This window comes from Hyla sarda, chromosome 10 (genome assembly GCF_029499605.1).
Source record: "Hyla sarda isolate aHylSar1 chromosome 10, aHylSar1.hap1, whole genome shotgun sequence".
Lineage (NCBI taxonomy): Eukaryota > Metazoa > Chordata > Amphibia > Anura > Hylidae > Hyla > Hyla sarda.
Window position 1 is genome coordinate 11,239,237 of NC_079198.1, and position 19,179 is coordinate 11,258,415.

Below are 19,179 nucleotides of genomic sequence, written 5' to 3' on the forward strand. Positions count from 1 at the left end.
AATGGCCCCCACTCTGCACTTGACCATTCCCATACACTGACATTGAGGGGGCAGGAAATGATGTAATGAGGGGGCGGGGCTATGACATCACAAGCTCCTGGCACCAGCTCCAGCATTCGGAACAGTCGTTCCAAACGCTGAGCAGCGGAGTACCCCTTTAAATTAAAGAAATTGTTAGAACTTACATAGGCTTGAAAAAATTCAACAAGCACAGAAAAAAGGCCACATTTACTGGTTACTAGATACTGATACAAGAGCAGGTTAGGCTCATATTCCCATTATGATGCCGGTCAGTCACAATGCTATATAAGGGAAGGTTTCACAGGTGCAAAATACTGATGAACAACCACTCACACCCTATTATTCATGAGGGGGGTAGCTGCTTAGTAATATAGTTGCACACAGATAAGGCATACACAGTTAGGCTGCTTTCACACTATATCATTTCTCCGTTTTAAAGACTCGTTATAATGTTCCGTTAAGGAAACCCTTAAAACTGGCCTTTAAACAGCCGTTCCAAAATCCCATACGGCTTTCATAAAATCCCAGTCAAGTCTATGGGACTTTGTGATTAGCCATTATGACCCGTTAATGCCCGTTATGAATAACGGACATTATTTTGTGATGCGAGAAAATGTGTGCATGTACCGTTTTTTCTCCCGTCTCAAAATAATTTCCATTTTTCATAACGGGCATTAACGGGTCATAACGGCTAATTACAAAATCCCATAGACTTGACTGGGATTTTCTAACGGCAGTGTCGGATTTTGGAACGGCCGTTTAACAGCCGGTTTTAAAGGGGTACTCCGCCCCTAGACATCTTATCCCCTATCCAAAGGAAGATCATGATGTCACAACTCCGCCCCCCCGTGTAACATCATGCCCTGCCCCCTCAATGCAAGTCTATGGGAGGGGGCGTGACAGCCGTCACGCCCCCTCCCATAGACTTGCATTGAGGAGGTGGGACATGACGTCACACGGGGGCGGAGTTGTGACATCACGATCTTCCGTCCCCGTGGTCGGGAGGCATTAGCCTGAGAGCCTCCAGCGCTTCCGGAAGCAGTTACAGGTGTGTGCTGCATGCTATATTCCCACCGCTGGGGACCCCCGCTATCAGACATCTTATCCCCTATCCTTTGGATAGGGGATAAGATGTCTAGGGGCGGAGTACCCCTTTAAGGGTTTCCATAACGGAACATTATAACGGGTCTTTAAAACTGAGAAATTATATAGTGTGAAAGCCATACATGATTACGTGTAGTACACCATGCTGGCTTAGTGATGCCGATACTATTTGATCAGGCGGGCTTCCCAATATCTTCTATGTGCACCCGGGGCTCCCCCAGCATCACAGGGTCCGACCACACTTACATAGGCTACCAAATGGGGCAAGTTGTTTGAAACAACAGTAACCATTTATGTCTACTGGGAGCATGTTGTGATATTGTGTTGAATTTGCTTCTTTAGAAAAAAACATTTCTTAACAAAACTAAAGGAAAGTAAAGATAAGGATGGACACTTCTATTATGGTAAAAAAAAAATAGTATATTTATTGCTTATAAGGCTATATAAAGTATGTAAAAACAACGTAAATAACTGTACAGAATCCAATGATCATGATAGGAGAGAACATTATGGTGATCAATCTATTTCAGATGTATTTCGGCATATTCTGTTTCTGGCTGATGTGACGTCACTTTCGAAGGTTTACCGGTAAAAGCGACAGTGGAATAGTGCATGTCATCCAGATCCAATATGAAGCCACTTGAATCCTGTTGTAGATTGCTGTCTGTGGCCTCCTGTACAAAAAATACAAAATATATCGATCAAACGTTGGGCCAATGTTACTTCCATAAAGCTAGAAATGAATGATAAAACTATATGGGAGATAAGCTTGCCTGTCACCTTGCAGGATTTTCTCCAGGTTCCTTAAAGGGGTTATCCAGGAAAAAACTTTTTTTTATAGATCAACTGGCTCCAGAAAGTTAAACAGATTTGTAAATTACTTCTATTAAAAAATCTTAATCCTTTCAGTACTTAAGAGCTTCTGAAGTTAAGGTTGTTCTTTTCTGTCTAAGTTCTCTCTGATGACACAAGTCTCGGGAACCGCCCAGTTTAGAAGCAAATCCCCATAGCAAACCTCTTCTAAACTGGGCGGTTCCCGAGACACGCGTCATCAGAGAGCACTTAGACTGAAAAGAATAACCTTAACTTCAGAAGCTCATAAGTACTGAAAGGATTAAGATTTTTTAATAGAAGTAATTTACAAATCTGTTTAACTTTCTGGAGCCAGTTGATATATAAAAAAAAGTTTTTTCCTGGATAACCCCTTTAAACAAACAGTCTCAAAAAAGGGGGGAGGCTCCTACTGCAGACCCAACACCTTTTAATAGCTATAACTCTTTAAATTTTCCACCTACGGAACCATATGAGGGCTTGTTTGATGCGGGATCAATTGTACTTTGCAATGACATCAATCAAAGGATTGAACAAGGAACAGGAAGGATTGAACAAAAAAAAAATGTAATTTTGAAAATGTGGCTGCATATGTGTGGGCAAGGACTTAGCGGACGGTTTGAGCAAGGGGGTTCGTAATGCTAAGACAACAAGGTCCAAGTTGAGGCAGGTGGAACATTTACAAATTGAGTTAATGGTGTCTTCCACCTCTTTCCAGAATGGTTGGAGGACAGGGCACATCCACCATATGTGCCCAAATGTACCCACTGCATCTTTATTTATATATATTAATAGTTCAGACATTTACGCACCAGGCAACACCATATATGTTTATGTTTATTTTTGTTTACATTATTTTTGTGATAAATGGCAAATTTGGGGAGGGGCTTATTATTATTATTTTTATTATTATTATAATTATTTTTACAATATTTTAGTCCCCATAGGAAAACATTACATTAATTATTTTGATTGCATACACTGTTCAATGCTGTGCCATAGACATAGTATTGATCAGTGTTATCGGTGCTCCATTATTACAGGCTGCTGAGGCTGCTAGTATATCCTCTGTTTCTGACCAAACAGAGGCAGGCAGTTAGGACCCTGTACAGATTCGCTCCGTGAGCTCACAGCACTTATATTTATTTAACACTTTTAGATCCCGCAATCGACTTTGATTAATGCAGGAAAACGACATGATCGCCATTATCCGGCATTAATAGTGAGTCCTAGCTGCTCATAGCAGCAAATCTTCCCCTACTTTGTCCTCTAGGGGTTTATCAATGGTATTATAAAAAAGAAAGCTCATAAATCAACCTATGGCATGGGAAAGGGGCGTGTATCAGACAGTTTTGAAAAATCCCAACAATTTACTAATGTTTTCATATAAAATGTGGTGGATTTGAGCACTTAATTAGTAAACACTATGGAAAAATACCTTTCAGAGAAAAAAAAAAACCACTAAGGAAAAAACACTCCACTCTTAAAGGGGTTATCCAGGAAAAAAAAAAAAAAAAAATCTTAATCCTTTCAGTACTTCTGAGCTGCTGAAGTTGAGTTGTTTTTTTCTGTCTAAGTGCTCTCTGATGACACCTGTCTCGGGAACTGTCCAGAGTAGAAGCAAATCCCCATAGCAAACATCTTCTACTCTGTTCAGTTCACGAGACAAGCAGAGGTGTCAGCAGAGAGCACTGTTGTCAGACGGAAAAGAACAACCCAACTTCAGCATATGATTATTATTGGAAGGATTAAGATTTTTTTTAATAGAAGTAATTTACAAATCTGTTTAACATTCTGAAGCTAGTTGATATAAAAATAAAAATAATGTTTTCCTGGGATGCCCCTTTAAATCATCCCTAGTGTATAGTATTTAAATCTGCTGCAGATTCTTAATACTCACTGTACCTCAGCTTTTTTAACATTTTTGCTGTTCTCGTCTGTTGGTGGTTCTGTACTGCTGGGCATTTCCTTCTTACATACAAACGTCTTCGTTTTAGCAATTTTTTTCCTAAAAATTAGTTGGATAAGTGATCAGAGAATGACATTTATTCTGTATGCACCAATAGAAATGTAGTAGGAAATATAATTAGCTTCACCCATTCAATCGCTATAAATATTGTATTGAAATATTTGTGAGTTAACAGCACACCATGTGGTCAGATGGGGTATTGCAGGGGAATAGAATTAAATGACCAAGTTTAATACTTCTGACTAGTTTGTTTAATGTGGTTCTCTTTAAAGAGGTACTCCGCTGCTCAGTGTTTGGAACAAACTGTTCCGAACGCTAGAGTCGGCGCCGGGAGCTTGTGACGTCATAGCCCCGCCCCTTCAATGCAAGTCTATGGGAGGGGGCGTGACGTCCGTCACGCCCCCTCCCATAGACTTGCATTGAGGGGGTGGGGCATGATGCCATAAGGGTTGGGGTTATGACATTACGAGCTCCCAGCACCGACTCCAGTGTTCGGGACAGTTTGTTCCAAACGCTGAGCAGCAGAGTACCCCTTTAACTACTTTTAGGACGTCTAAAAATCTGCTGTAATTCTAGTTCAAATGTAGAAATAAAGAAAATTCTGAAGGGTTCACATACTTTTAAATAACACCGTGTGAGTGTTTAATTACAACAAGACAATAAAAGACTTATGGATTCTTACCTTATGATAAATTTGTACATCAGAATGATTGCAGTGATGATAGTTATAGCACATATTGATACAACTGCTATATACCAATATAAATGTGTACCTGTAGAAAAAAAAATTTAAGAATAAGTAAATGTTTGCTAAAATATTTTGATTGAGAATTACTGCTTTGGGGGAGGGTCCAGGGGAAAGCAGAGAGCCCGTGCAGGAGATCTGAAACTTAGGGGATATGTTTTTGGGCATGAGACTTCTCCTTTAAGCAATATTGTCTGGCTTCAGAAACGGTGAGAAGTGGCTGCTAAAAGCAGCCAGGACTCACCTCCAATGCCGGGAAGTGATGATCGTGCCAATGTCTTGCATCAACACTTTAGATCCCGTGATTAAAGTTGATCCCGGGATCTAAAGTGTAAAATTTAAGGTGTGGGTGGGTTCGGGAGTTGATGAGGACCTCCGCAGGGATCAGCTGCCAGCCAGAGGTCACTTATCCACCTCCGTGCTATCTGATCGTCACTCCAAGTATACAAGCAGCCTCAGCAGCCCATATCGGCAGATAACACTGGTCATTGCTATGCCTCTTGCAACAGTATGTGCAATCAAAATATTGTATGTAATAGTGTCTTATGTCTTAAAGGGTACCTCTCATCAAAAAAACTTTTGATATATTATAGATTAATGTATGCAGAATAACTTTACAATTGCATGTTATAAAAAAAATATGCTTCTTTCTATTTAATTTTCCACTTTGAAGAAATGACCACTAGGGGTCTCCTTACCAGTCCTGGCAGCAAGCATTTCAGACTCATGCTGGAGTCCTAAACACTACGAGCTGCCAGTCTGCTTTGTTCACAAAGGAGAACACTCAGAGCTGCCAGCCTGCTTTGTTCACAGCCAAACAGGCTGTGAACAAAGCAGGCTGGCAGCTCTGAGTGTTTAGGACTCCAGCATGAGTCAGAAATGCTTGCTGACAGGACTGATCGGGAAAAATACAATAGAAAGAAGCATATTTTTCATTAAGATGCTATTGGAAAGTTATTCAACATTTATTAATCTAAAATATATCAAAAGTTTATTTGATGAGAGGTCCCCTTTAAGAATAAATGTTATAAGTGTGAATAAGCCCGTTTCCCTAATAAAAGTTAATATCCCCCCTCCCTTTTCCCATTTTCAAATAAAACTATGTAAATAAAAATAAATATATATATATATATATATATATATGTATATATATATGGTTAATATGTAAATATAACTATAACATTAAATAAAGGAAATAGAAGTAAATATAACATTACTGAAACCATGTGGATAATGACTAAAAATAAAAATTATAATTACTAAAAGTCCAGAATTCCTGATTCATGTTCACTTCATAAAGCAGGAAAAAAAGAAACCTCACAAAATTTGCTAAATTGCTTTTTTAATTTCAATTTTGCACCACAAATATATATATATATATATATATATATATATATATATATATATATATATATACTGTATATATATATATATATATATATATATATATATATATATATTTCTTTTTGGCCTTTAGATCTTGTGGTAAAATAAATGAAATCATTGTGTTGCCATGTTCTGACACCCACAACTTTTTTATTTTTCGTCCACGCCATTGTATGAGGGTCTATTTTTTACAGCACGAGCTGCACTCTTTATTACCATTTTTGCAGTACCTGATAACTTTTGATAATTTTTATTCTACTTTTTGGATTCTTGCGCTTTTTTGTTGTTGTTTTTCTTACAGCGTTCACCGTGAGGGATAATTTACATTATCATTTTATAGTACAGGTTGTTGCGAACGCAGCAATACCTATTATATATAGTATTTTTGTTTATTATTATTATTATTTTTAACAATTTTTTTTTTAAATTGTTAGCGCAACTGGACGTATGCAACAGGAGATCACCAGCGGGACCCAGCTGTCAATCACAGCCGGGGTCCCATCGCAGCTGCCGAGACCGGGATAGCACTGTTCTTGGCAGCATTAACCCCATAGATGCCGTGATCAGTCCGGATCAGGGAATCTATGGGATTGACAGGGGGAGGATGCTCCCATCGTCTACCAATGGCAATCCTGCCATGCGATCGCGGGATCCCTTTGGTTGCAATGGGAGCAGGAGGCAAGCTGATGGTCTCTTATCTGCCTAGTACGGCAGCCTGTGAGGTCCACCCATATGATAACACAAAAAAAGGGGAAAACAGGATTTTGTTTAGATAAGGAAAAAGAACATAAAAAAGCTATATGATGTCATATATAATGACTGGGGTCCAGGGAGAGTGAGCCCTAAACTGACCCTTAAAACACTCCCTGCCTACTCCATCCTAAGCAGTGAATTGACAATTTGGAGCCAGTCCCTGACTGCGCTAAAGTGCAGTGGCTTAAAAACACATAACATACATAGTCGGCCATGACAGAATAACCAACATGTTCCTGAATCCTGTTTCAAGTGTACCAGACACAAGGACCTCTTTGGCCAGTCTTTGAAGCTGCAGTATGGTGTACCTCCATTCCTGAGCCAAGCATCTGCGTTCAGGTGGCAATCGTGGAACCAAAAAAAATTCCGGTATGTTTTGTTATGCTTGTTTTGTGTTTTTTTAGAGGGTCCGTTATGTGTGATATTTTATCTGAGTTTTTATCCGTTTTCTGAGTTTTTATAACAAGACATCCCTGTGACCTTTTAATGGGAATCTGGGGAATTGAGAATTAGTACAAGATATCTCCGTGCTCCATGGTGGACTCTGGGAGATTGAGTTCTAGTATCAAGACATTCCCGTGTTTTCTGGAGGTTTTCTGGGGGATTGAGTTTTTATTCCTGTTTGCTCCTGGAGTCTATGCTGACTAATCCGTTTCCCAGTCTTGTGTTCTGGACCTAATCTTTTTGTTAGTTATCTGTGTCCAGTTTGAACAGTTTTCTATATTTACATATATATTTATATTCTGTTTGGTTGATCTGATCTTTGTCCTTTGTACTTGTGTCCGTTTGTGAACAGTGTTCTATGTTCCTGATCAGTTTGCCTGTTTATATTTTGCCCTGTTAGTATTTGTATCCTGTTTGGTATATCTGGTTGTCTAGTAGTTTTCCGTTTCTGTTCTGGCCTTCTGGCCTATATTATTTGTTTTTACGCCACTGCACTTTAGCGCAGGTAGGGACTGGCTCCAAGTTGTTGATCCATTGCTTAGGATGGATGGTAGGGAGAGTGTTTTTAGGGTCAGTTTAAGACTCACTCTCCCTGTCTCCCCCAGTCGGTCATGACATATAAATTGGGTATTGCTATAATCGTACCGACCCACAGAATAAAAATGATATAATTTTTACCATTCAGTTTTAATATAATGATATAATTTTTACCATTCAGTTTTAATATAATGATATAATTTTTACGATACAGTTTTTTATAAACAGTGCTCCAGGAATCAACAAAGATTTACCACTAATATAAAGTACAATATGTCATGAAAAAACAATCTCAGAATTGTGTCACTAAGTAAAAGCATGTCAGAGGCATTACCACTTAAAGAGACACATTCCATATTTGAAAAATTGGGCCGTGTCATTAAGGTAAAAACAGGCGGCATCCTTAAAGGATTATATATCAGGCTTACAGCACAGAATAACTGTCCGTATTACACTGACATTCAGCCTGCAAAATCCAGCCTATAGCTGGACCTCACAGGCTGCTAACCTTGGCAGACAGGAGGCCATCAGTTGGCCTCCTGCTGCCATGACAACCATCGGGGGACAGGGGGATCTATGGTCAGACATGTTTTTGCTTGACATACCTGATCCGTCACATGTCGGGAAGGAGTTAAAGTATCCCACATGTGCAAAATATAACATATATACAACATATATATATATATATATATATATATATATATATACATATATATATATAATATATACAACCAGCCATTTATGCACACAAATTTAAATAAATACACTTATGTATTTACACACACAGTATAAGCACACATACACAATACAAAATAAAGCAATTGGGATAACAAAAGAAATAAAAACAATAATTCATACCTCCAGTCCCCGGCTGAGCTGTTTATCCAGAATCATATGAAAAAAGAATAAAATATCATATTACACAGCAATCAAGGCAATCTGAGCACAATTTAGTCACGGTAATAATAAAAAATAATAATAATAATAATAATAAAGTTAAGCTAAAATGGCACCTTACACTTACTATGGCGCAGGTTTAAGACCCAGGACCACAAGATGCACATGTAAGATGTGTGGATGTACATGAATTAAATAAACATTACTAGATATTTCTGTCTATGAATATCTCTATCATAACTTTTACTTCTTCATTAGGCTAAACTAGAATTTAAGTCTCTCTAATAGTCATTTTCGTTCTTCCACATTCCAGCGTTGGCTTTCCTATTGGTGTTATTTGAGTAACTTTGAGTTATTTTTCATTGTTCCTCATTTGATAATTTGCTTTATGGACACGTTGTCTTGTCTGCATATAATTCTGCATCCCTTTTTAGGAACTAGATAATAACATTTATCTATATATCAAACTATAGAGTTATTTCAATTTCATATTATACTGTATGTGTCAATCTTTGCAGAAAACAAATCAAAATCATTTTGTTTACATCTAGTGAAAGAAATTGTAATCTGATTATTTATGTGTATTATGGAGAAGCAGGAAGAAAGGAAGCGAGAAGCAGCAGCAACAGAGGTAACCCCCATCACAGCTTTCCCTTATGGGATGTGGTTGCTATTTCTGTGTATGCAGCAAAATGCAGCAAAAAGGTAACTTGTAAAAGTTACTTTTTACAAGCAGCTATGCCCTCCTCTAGCAGATTAAACATTTACATGCATCTATGTTCCCTTCTAGCAGATTTACTCTTTAGAAACATCTGTATCCTCCTTTCTTAGCTGGGCAGCATAATGTATAACAATATCTAACAATATTCTGTATAAATTGAAGTTAAGTTCTGATTTGCATTTTGCTGATCTGTTGATGGGCTGGTGAATTGGCTGAGCAGGCCGTCACTCCTGCTTGTCTCCGAAGGTGGGGGCTGGAGCACTTCTGGGACTGCAGAGTAGAAAATGATTACTGTATAGGAGCAAAAAGGACAACATGCCTTCTATGTAGAAACACAAAAGGCTCCCTTATTACTGTGTGGGCACATAAAGGGAGCCCTGTTACTGTGTGGGGGCACTTTAGAACCCTATTACTATATAGGACCAATATTACTAGTTAGTCTGGGACATAACAGATGGAAAATTCTTCATAGCAGGCTGGGCCATAGAAAGAGGAAAAGGAAAGTTAAGGCAAAATGTTACATGCGAATCAATGGATATAACTGCACTGTAATCACTTTGGCCCACATTCATTATTGTAGTGTAAGTGAAGCATTTTTTTACACTATTTTTTTGTGTGCTGGTAATGTGTAGGTGTGCAAAATGTATTAAATGGTCAAAGAGCATTTGATAAATTTTGTGCAGGTCACATTTTCTAAAATTTCTGTCTTCACATACACCAAAAAGCTAAGCTAAGTCTGGGCTGGTGTAGTTTTAGAGACTTTTCAGTGGCTTTGCCCCTTTTTTGCGCCTTTTCACAAAAAGGCACAATTGATAAAACCCTTCCACATCATGTGTAGTGCCAAAATCAGTGGATTGCAACTCAAAATCAGCAGAAATGTGTAAACAAAAAGGCACAAAAAACCCTGCTTGCTCCTATTTTTGCCCCTTTTTAGACACAAAAAACAGTCTAAAGACAATGATAAATGTGGGCCTTTGTCTGTAGATGCCTATGCAGAGCTGGTAACTATGACCACATGTTTACTGTATACAAATAACATTTGCATGTAGTGTTTTTAATCAGTAACAGTATGAGGGTATTTTTCAGTATATATGTGGTGGCAATGGTGAGGGTATGGCAGTACAGTGATCCCTCAACATACAATATTTTCAACGTACAATGGTCTTTTCTGGACCATTGTAACTTGAAACCAGACTCAACATACAATGTTATGGAATCTGCGAGACGTGTCAATGGCTGGAAGAACCGACCAATCAGAATGGGCATTCACTGGTAAAACCCCTGACTGGCTGTCTGGTAGCGCCCCCTACAGTACAGGGAGGTATTACATGTTCTGTACTCTTTATCTGTATTACTGAAGTGTATGCACTGACTGGTGTCTGGTAGCGCCTCCTACAGTACAGGGAGGTATTACATGTTCTGTACTCTTTACCTATATTACTGAAGTGTATGCACTGACTGGTGTCTGGTAGCGCCCCCTACAGTACAGGGAAGTATTACATGTTCTGTACTCTTTACCTGTATTACTGAAGTGTATGCACTGACTGGTGTCTGGTAGCGCCCCCTACAGTACAGGGAGGTATTACATGTTCTGTACTCTTTACCTGTATTACTGAAGTGCATGCACTGACTGATGTCTGGTAGTGCCCCCTACAGTACAGGGAGGTATTACATGTTCTGTACTCTTTACCTGTATTACTGAAGTGTATGTACTGACTGGTGTCTGGTAGTGCCCCCTACAGTACAGGGAGGTATTACATGTTCTGTACTCTTTACCTGTATTACTGAAGTGCATGCACTGACTGGTGTCTGGTAGCGCCCTCTACAGTACAGGGAGGTATTACATGTTTTGTACTACTCTTTACCTTTATTACTGAAGTGTATGCACTGACTGGTGTCTGGTAGCGCCCCCTACAGTACAGGGAGGTATTACATGTTCTATACTACTCTTTACCTGCATTACTGAAGTGCATGCACTGACTGGTGTCTGGTAGCGCCCCCTACAGTACAGGGAGGTATTACATGTTCTGTACTCTTTACCTGTATTACTGAAGTGCATGCACTGACTGGTGTCTAGTAGTGCCCCCTACAGTACAGGGAGGTATTACATGTTCTGTACTACTTTTAACCTATGCCACGGTTAGCTGCTCCTTTGAATACCAGGTTGGGGCGGCTCCCTTTTACTTTTTTAGGACATTGCGTGTTCTGTACAGGACCCTGAAGAAGCTCCTGTCCTCTACATAGACCAGTGTTTCCCAACGAGGGTGCCTCCAGCTGTTTCAAAACTACAACTCCCAGCATGCCCGGACAGCCAATGGCTGTCCGGGCATGCTGGGAGTTGTAGTTTTGCAAAAGCTGGAGGCACCCTGCTTGGGAAACACTGACATAGACAATGATTTACAGCCCCCAGCAGATCTTTATTACTTTTATATGGAAGGATTTGTTTTATCTATATTAGTTATCTACTTATTTTTCTTTAATCCTCACTTTTTCCTATTTTTGGATGACATTTTGGGGCTTCAGAACCAATTACCAGGTTTCCATAGAGTTCTGGTCTCAACATACAATGGTTTCAACATACAATGGTTGTCCTGGAACCAATTCATATTGTAACTTGAGGGACCACTGTATTATTGAAGTAACAGGTGTTATAACAGGTTTTGTTCTTTATCAGTATGGTAACAATTGTTTTCCTTATATACTGGTATTATTTGGTAACTGTGTAAATATTATTATTATTATTACTATATTAGTAGTATTATTATTATTATTATTTTTTTTTTATTATTGTTACTGTTATTATTATTATTATTATTACTATATTAGTAGTAGTAGTAACATTATTATTATTTTTTATTATTGTTACTGTTATTATTATTATCATCTTACTACTAGTACTCTGGTGGGCCTATTCAATGATGCAGCACAACATTAGAGATGAGCGAACTTACAGTAAATTCAATTCGTCACGAACTTCTCGGCTCGGCAGTTGATGACTTATCCTGCATAAATTAGTTCAGCTTTCCGGTGCTCCCGTTGGCTGGAAAAGGTGGATACAGTCCTAGGAGACTCTTTCCTAGGACTGTATCCATCTTTTCCAGCCCACCGGAGCACCTGAAAGCTGAACTAATTTATGCAGGATAAGCCATCAACTGCCGAGCCGAGAAGTTCGTGACGAATCGAATTTACTGTAAGTTCGCTCATCTCTACAGAACATTAGTGTTGCTCGCGAATATTCGCAATTCGAATATTATTCGCGAATATCGCATATTCGCGAATTCGCGAATTTCGCGAATATAGCGCTATATATTCGTAATTACGAATATTCGTGTTTTTTTTTTTCACAGTACACATCACAGTGATCATCCCTCTCTGCTTCCAGCTTGTGTGGTGTAAAGAAGGCTCTAATACTACTGTGTGAGACTGGCGTGCGTTTTTTCCGCATATGGGAACATTTGCATATGCTAATGTTCGCATATGCGAATTTCGCTTATGCTCATTTTTGTATAGGCTAAATTTCGCATATGTTAATTTTCGCATACGCGAATTTTTCGCATTTGCGAAAATAAAACGAGAATATTACGAATATGCGAATATTCGCGAATATATAACGAATATTCGTCCATATATTCGCAAATATTCGCGAATTCGAATATGGCCTATGCCGCTCAACACTACAGAACATATATGAATCTTAAATACTTACAGGACACTTCAAGAAGAACAGATTTTTGAGTTGTGTTCCCCTTGGAGTTTCTCATCTCACATGTGATGGTTTTCTGGTGATCATCTAGAGATGGGGTAAATGTTATAGTAGATGAATTCTTCCAGATGCCGGACACATCACTCTTCTTCCATTGGATAATTAAGGAGGTCACATGACAGTCCCCAGGAGGAGCGCAGGTCACTGTCTTATCTATACCAGCAGTCAGTGTCCCAACATCTGAGATGACCGGTTCTTCTGTGAGATCTATAGACAATGATAAGTGAAATATAAAATGTATTACAGTAATTCTTATGTCAATGAAACATCTTCTTCAATGTGCCCTGTAGAAATAAATGTGTCAGCCTTTGGCTGTCCGGGAATGCTGGAAGTTGTAGTTTTGCAACAGCTGGAGGCACACTGTTTGGAAAACACTTGGTTATGCATTAGAAGGAGCATGAAGATATCGTTTCAAAGACATGGGAAAAAACATCTGCAGCGATTGGATTTGGTCCACAGACTTCAGCATGGTGGAAGAAGAATGACTCCAATAGGTGAAGATATTGCCTGTGGGCCACTGAATATAAATATGTATGTTACCGGAAGCTGCTGCTTAAAGGGGTATTCCAGGCAAAACCTTTTTTATATATATATCAACTGGCTCTGGAAAGTTAAACAGAATTGTAAATGACTTCTATTAAAAAATCTTAATCCTTCCAATAGTTATTAGCTTCTGAAGTTTTCTGTCTAACTGCTCAATGATGATGTCCCGTCCCGGGAGCTGTGCATGATGGGAGAATATAACCATAGGAACTGCACAGCTCCCGGGACGTGAGTCATCAGAGAGCAGTTAGACAGAAAACAACAACTCAACTTCAGCTGCTAATAACTATTGGAAGGATTAAGATTTTTTAATAGAAGTAATTTACAAATCTGTTTAACTTTCCGGACCCAGTTGATATATATAAAAAAAAGTTTTGGCCTGGAATACCCCTTTAATAGAAACATATATAGTAGGTCATAGTTAAAGGGGTACTCCAGTACTATATTCATGTACTGTGTTTGGCTTAGGTACTACATTTATGCACTGGATATGGTTCTGTATTGTATTTATTGACTATATTTCTGGTACCATATTTACTGTAATGATTTTGATTCTAGTGTTGTATTGAGGTACTGAGCTTGGTTCTTGTACCATATGTATGTGCTGAGCTGAGGAACTTATGATGTGAGTGTGATGACTGTTTCTGCCTGTGCTCGTAGGGTTCATGTTTTCTAGCCCTGTTGTTTGTTTTGGTTGCTGGGATGATGCCTCTGTGCTCCTGGGTGCGGTTCAGCTTGCTGAGCCAATAAGAGTCATCCCGTTTGCAGCTCAGGCATATATAAGGAGGCTCTTCTCATTCATTCCCTGCTTGAGATAGTTCTTAGTAACTGATCTAGCAATCTCTGTACTCTTTCTGTTTATTCTGGTTTTGTGACTCTTGGCTTGGCTTTTGACTTCCCTTTGATACTCTGTTACTGTACTTCGTGCTCTCCTGGTTTAGACTCAGCTCTCTGACCACATATCTTTGTGTGTGCGTGTTTAGGTTTCTTTTTTTGGTATTTGTGTGCCTCCAGCCTTTCCCTACCTTTTGTCAGTTTTGTAGCTTATTGTTTTGACTTTTTGACTGTCCCTCACTGTCTTCGGGGTTGTGGACCTGTTATTTAGGATGGGTATGCAAGTAGGCACGGATAGAGTGAGTGGGTGAGCTCAGGGATGCACTTTATCCCTGCCCATAAGTGACAGTGAGCTTTGTTCAGGTCCAATATGTATTAATGAATTTGGTTCCGGTACTGTGACTGTTATAAGCTTGGTTCAGGTACTGTATGTCTGTTATAAAAGAGGCTGGAATCAATTAATTAAACTTATATTTGATAAAGTATTTGTAGACTTGAGACTAAACCTTTGTATTTAATGGGTGTGAATTATCTAATAGACTTAGGCACCGCATATATTCAACACACATCCACCTTCTCACAGTGCACAGTCCAACTGAATGGCCAATGCAGGTCAAGGAACATATCTAAGCATATATAAGTCTATACTTTTTTTTTAGTTTTTTTTTCTTTGTTTTATTATTTTCTATTTTAGATGTTCTTTATGAAGCACTAAGTCTTCTTGTAACAAAAACAAAACAAGAAAATTATTATTATTATTGTTATTATTTAATCCAGTTCAAAATTGGATTGTTATTGATACTGCCGGATTCACTCGCACTTACCAGTTACAGTAATAGTGGTTGTCATTTCTCTGTAATAGTTATATTTCACTGGACTATCTTGGCTTTCTGCAAATCTAAAGTAATAATCCCCCTCATCTTCTTTCCTGGCACCAGTTATGGTCAGGGTGCAGTCTCCAGTATCCGGATTTCCCGTCAGATTGAAGTTTGTTTTCCTTGTACTTATTAATGATAGGTCATTAGTGGCTACAATATCATTTGAATTGTAAAGTCTCCAGTATCCAAAGGAATTAGTGAATGTTTTTCTCCCATCAGCCGTGAAGGTACAAGGAATGGTGACACAGAGACCCTCCTGGACACTGACCCTAGGAGACACTCGTATAGAATAAGCGGGAGGATATGTGACCTGGGATGTGATACCTGTAGAAGGATAAAGGATGGGATTTTTACAGATCAGATATTACATATTGCAAATAATCCATGTAGATATTGATCAGCACTGTGATTTATAATGGTGTTTGGCTTGGGAGATCATGAGTGTAATGTCAGTTCATAATACAGCCATGTATTACTAACAGAAATTGAATCTTTAGGTTGAGGTGGGTTGGGGCAGGGTTGGGGGTCAGGGGATCATTTGCCCTCTGGGCCAGTCCCCTGGTAGGGCTGCAGGACCACTGCCGCTGTCATTGCCATATTTAAAAGGGGTACTCCACCCACAAACATCTTATCCCCTATCCAAAGGATGGCGGGGATCCTGCCGCTTGGACCTCCCTGCAATCTCCGTGCAGCAACTGATGCTGAGTTTCCGTGGCCAGAGATGTCACCACATGCCTTCCCCCAACCCCTCCCCTCATGACATCACGTCATGCCTCTTCCATTGATGTCTATGGGAGGGGGCATGACGGCCCCTGTTCAGAATGTCGGGTACAACACAGGTGCTGCACTGAGATCACACGGGGTCCCAGCGGTGGGATCCCCGCGATCAGACATCTTATCCGCTATCCTTTTATTTCATACTCAATTGTATATTTATTACTTCAATGTATCAGAACAGACCTGATTTATGGCACCAGTCTGATGTTCTTACCTTTCCATAAGAGAGAGAGGATAACCACGAGACTGACCCTGATGCTGCTGGGCTGAATGTGTTATGTATGGATTGTAGATTCTATGGAACAAATTACTTCTGTTATTAGTCACATAAAAGGCAAAACATTTTAAATCATAATAATTTATATATTTCTTTAGTTTGAGATAGAGCTCATGAAGTTTTTTTACATGCGTATACTGTACCTGTGTGTATAAACTGGCTTAGAAACATATGCAATATCCTTTGGCTTCCAAGGACTTATGGGTACGTCTTGGGTAGGGGTGGACATCATATTTGGAGCAAGATTCTGGTGGGATCCCACTCTGTACCGGGCAGCCCCCAGCAGTTATGGCTAGCCAAGGGCTGCAGCTAATAGCCTTCATCGGCAGTCACCCCTACAAGGCTATTAACCCTTTAGATCCCCCAAATCAAAGTCGATTGTGGGACCTGAAGCCCATAAGATACTTATGCCTGTCCTTTCCTACAGCTGATCGGGACCACCACAGTGCAATTGTGAGGTCCTGATCAACTGACATGATGGCCGGGGGTCCATTTCTGCCACTGGGCAATTCAATCTTCATTCTGTTTCTACAGGTTGCTTTGGCAAGCAAAACGCTGATAACACTGAACAATAATGTAATAAATGTGAATATCCCCCCTTTTCCATTTTTCTAATAAAATAATGTAAAGAAAAATAAACATATGTGGTATCACCGAGTATGGAAATGTCGGAACTATTAAAATATAATGTTAATGAAACCACACGGTCAATGGCGTACCCGTAGAAAAACAAGTCCAGAATTGCGGATTTTTGGTCACTTCATATACCAAAAAAAGAAGTAAAAATAATTCCCATCAAAACAAAAATTATACCAATAAAAAAGGACAAATCATGGCACAAAAAATGAGCTCTCACACATCCCAGTATACAGAAAAATATAACAGTTATAAGGAACAGAAGAAGACAATTTTAAGCATACTTATTAAAAAAAAAATGATATATATATATATATATATATATATATATATGTGTGGAAATTGAAAGAGTTATGGATTTTTAAAAAAAATCGCAAAAAAAAAATGCTTCATGCTTAAAGGGGTACTCCGGCCCTAATACATCTTATCCTCTATCCAAAGGATGGGTGATAAGATGTCTGATAGCGGGGGTCTTACCACTGGGGACCCCCGCAATCTGTCATTGCGCACCCACCTTTGTGAGCTCTCCGCAGCGCTGGAGGCTCTATATGTGTAGTGTGACGACCACGGGGCCGGAGTATCGTGACGTCATTACTCTGCCCCGTGTGATGTCACGCCCCGCCCCCGTCAATATAAGTCTATGGGAGGGGGCGTGATGGTTATCACGTCCCCTCCCATAGACTTGCATTGAGGGGCATGGCCATGACATCACGAGCGGGCGTGGCTGTGACATCACGAGGGGTGTGGTCATGACAAACGTGTGGTCGTTTAGAACGCCGGGTGCTGCGGGAGAACATGGGGGCCAGCAATTCCATAAAACATCAACTTTTATTTGTAATCCAACACGATAAAATCTTGCAATTAGGCACTCACAACACACCACTTGGTCAGGGCAACATGGACGTGTATTCGCAAAATATCGCAAATTCGAATATGGCCCCTGCCGCTCATCACTAATTACAGCCCAGGACCTTCACTTTATGGCTCCAATAATATAATTAACCATAAAAGAACTATAATCCACAAGTACATTGTAACAATAAAAATAAATAACAATATTAATATAACAGGTGTATCCGATCATCCAGCATGATACTCACCGACTCCCTTCTCTTCTCTTTGTGTTCTTATTGTAATAATCTGAAACCTTATCATTTATTACCAACTTCTTCTTTCGGTTATTTCCTGTTATAGAGCGAGACAATTCTGTTGCCTCATGGCTGATGTGTTATGTCTCATAGGAATCAAGGCTTCACATAGTTTCTCATAGGATGTTTGCTACAATGTTTGTGTCCGGGACAGAGTTTTGCAAGGTGTTGTGCCCATTGTGTGTTGCACTAATAAATGAGAGAGATGCAAGTAGACTCTCCAAATGACTGAATACTGTCCTGTACTCACTCCAGAGTGTAAGTATCTATAAAACATGATAAAAAGCAAGTAAAATCTCCGAGTGCCATTTAATCACCCCTTATCCCTCCCCCCCTGTACATTTGATTCCCCCTTTATACATTGTGCCACCTTATTCCCCCTTTGCCTTGTGCCAAATTATCCCCCCGTGCCACATAATTTCCTCTTGATCCCCCTGTGCCATTTCTTTCCACCTTTATTACCCTCTGCGCAAAGTCATCGCTCCCTGGAAGCCTAGGCCCCTTACTGGGGTATTGGATGTACCCCCTTACGGTGGCCCTGTGTACAAGGTAAGGCCGGCACATAAGCCTGGTTGTCCCCTATTTAGAGTGTTAAAAATCGTGCTGAAAAACTCGGCTTATACTCGAGTATATACGGTATATCAACTGGTTCCAGAAAGTTAAACAGATTTGTAAATTACTTCCATTAAAAAATCCTAAACTTATCAGCTGCATAAGTTGAGTTGTTCTTTTCTGTCTAAGTGCTCTCTGATGACACCTGTCTCTGGAACTGTCCAGAATAGAAGCAAATCCCCATAGCAAACCTCTTCTTCTCTGTTCAGTTCCCGAGACAAGCAGAGATGTCAGCAGAGAGCACTGTTGTCGCACAGTTTGTCGCACGGTTTGTCACAGTTGCTGTCTAGAGATTTTTCATTG

At 39.6% G+C, this 19,179-nt stretch overlaps 1 protein-coding gene across 1 annotated transcript; it reads right to left on the reverse strand.

Annotated features, from left to right (window-relative positions):
• Positions 1-1,607: 1,607 nt before the first annotated feature.
• LOC130294294 (myeloid cell surface antigen CD33-like) lies at positions 1,608-18,271 on the reverse strand. Its single transcript, XM_056543907.1, has 7 exons — positions 18,217-18,271; positions 15,373-15,750; positions 13,115-13,378; positions 8,649-8,666; positions 4,608-4,698; positions 3,862-3,964; positions 1,608-1,799 (listed from the first exon to the last, which is right to left on the reverse strand). Exons 1-7 carry the CDS (start codon positions 18,269-18,271, stop codon positions 1,647-1,649), a joined length of 1,062 nt encoding a protein of 353 aa, XP_056399882.1. The 3' UTR covers positions 1,608-1,646.
• Between the last annotated feature and the right edge of the window lie 908 nt (positions 18,272-19,179).

Excerpts from the sequence above, each read along its gene's own strand:
- LOC130294294 (XM_056543907.1), bottom strand. The coding sequence starts at position 18,271 with ATGATAAGGTTTCAGATTATTACAATAAGAACACAAAGAGAAGAGAAG. Across the intron at positions 3,965-4,607 it reads ATGTACAAATTTATCATAAG|GAAAAAAATTGCTAAAACGA; the intron begins GTAAGAATCCAT and ends ACTAATTTTTAG. Across the intron at positions 1,800-3,861 it reads AAAATGTTAAAAAAGCTGAG|GAGGCCACAGACAGCAATCT; the intron begins GTACAGTGAGTA and ends TTTTTTGTACAG.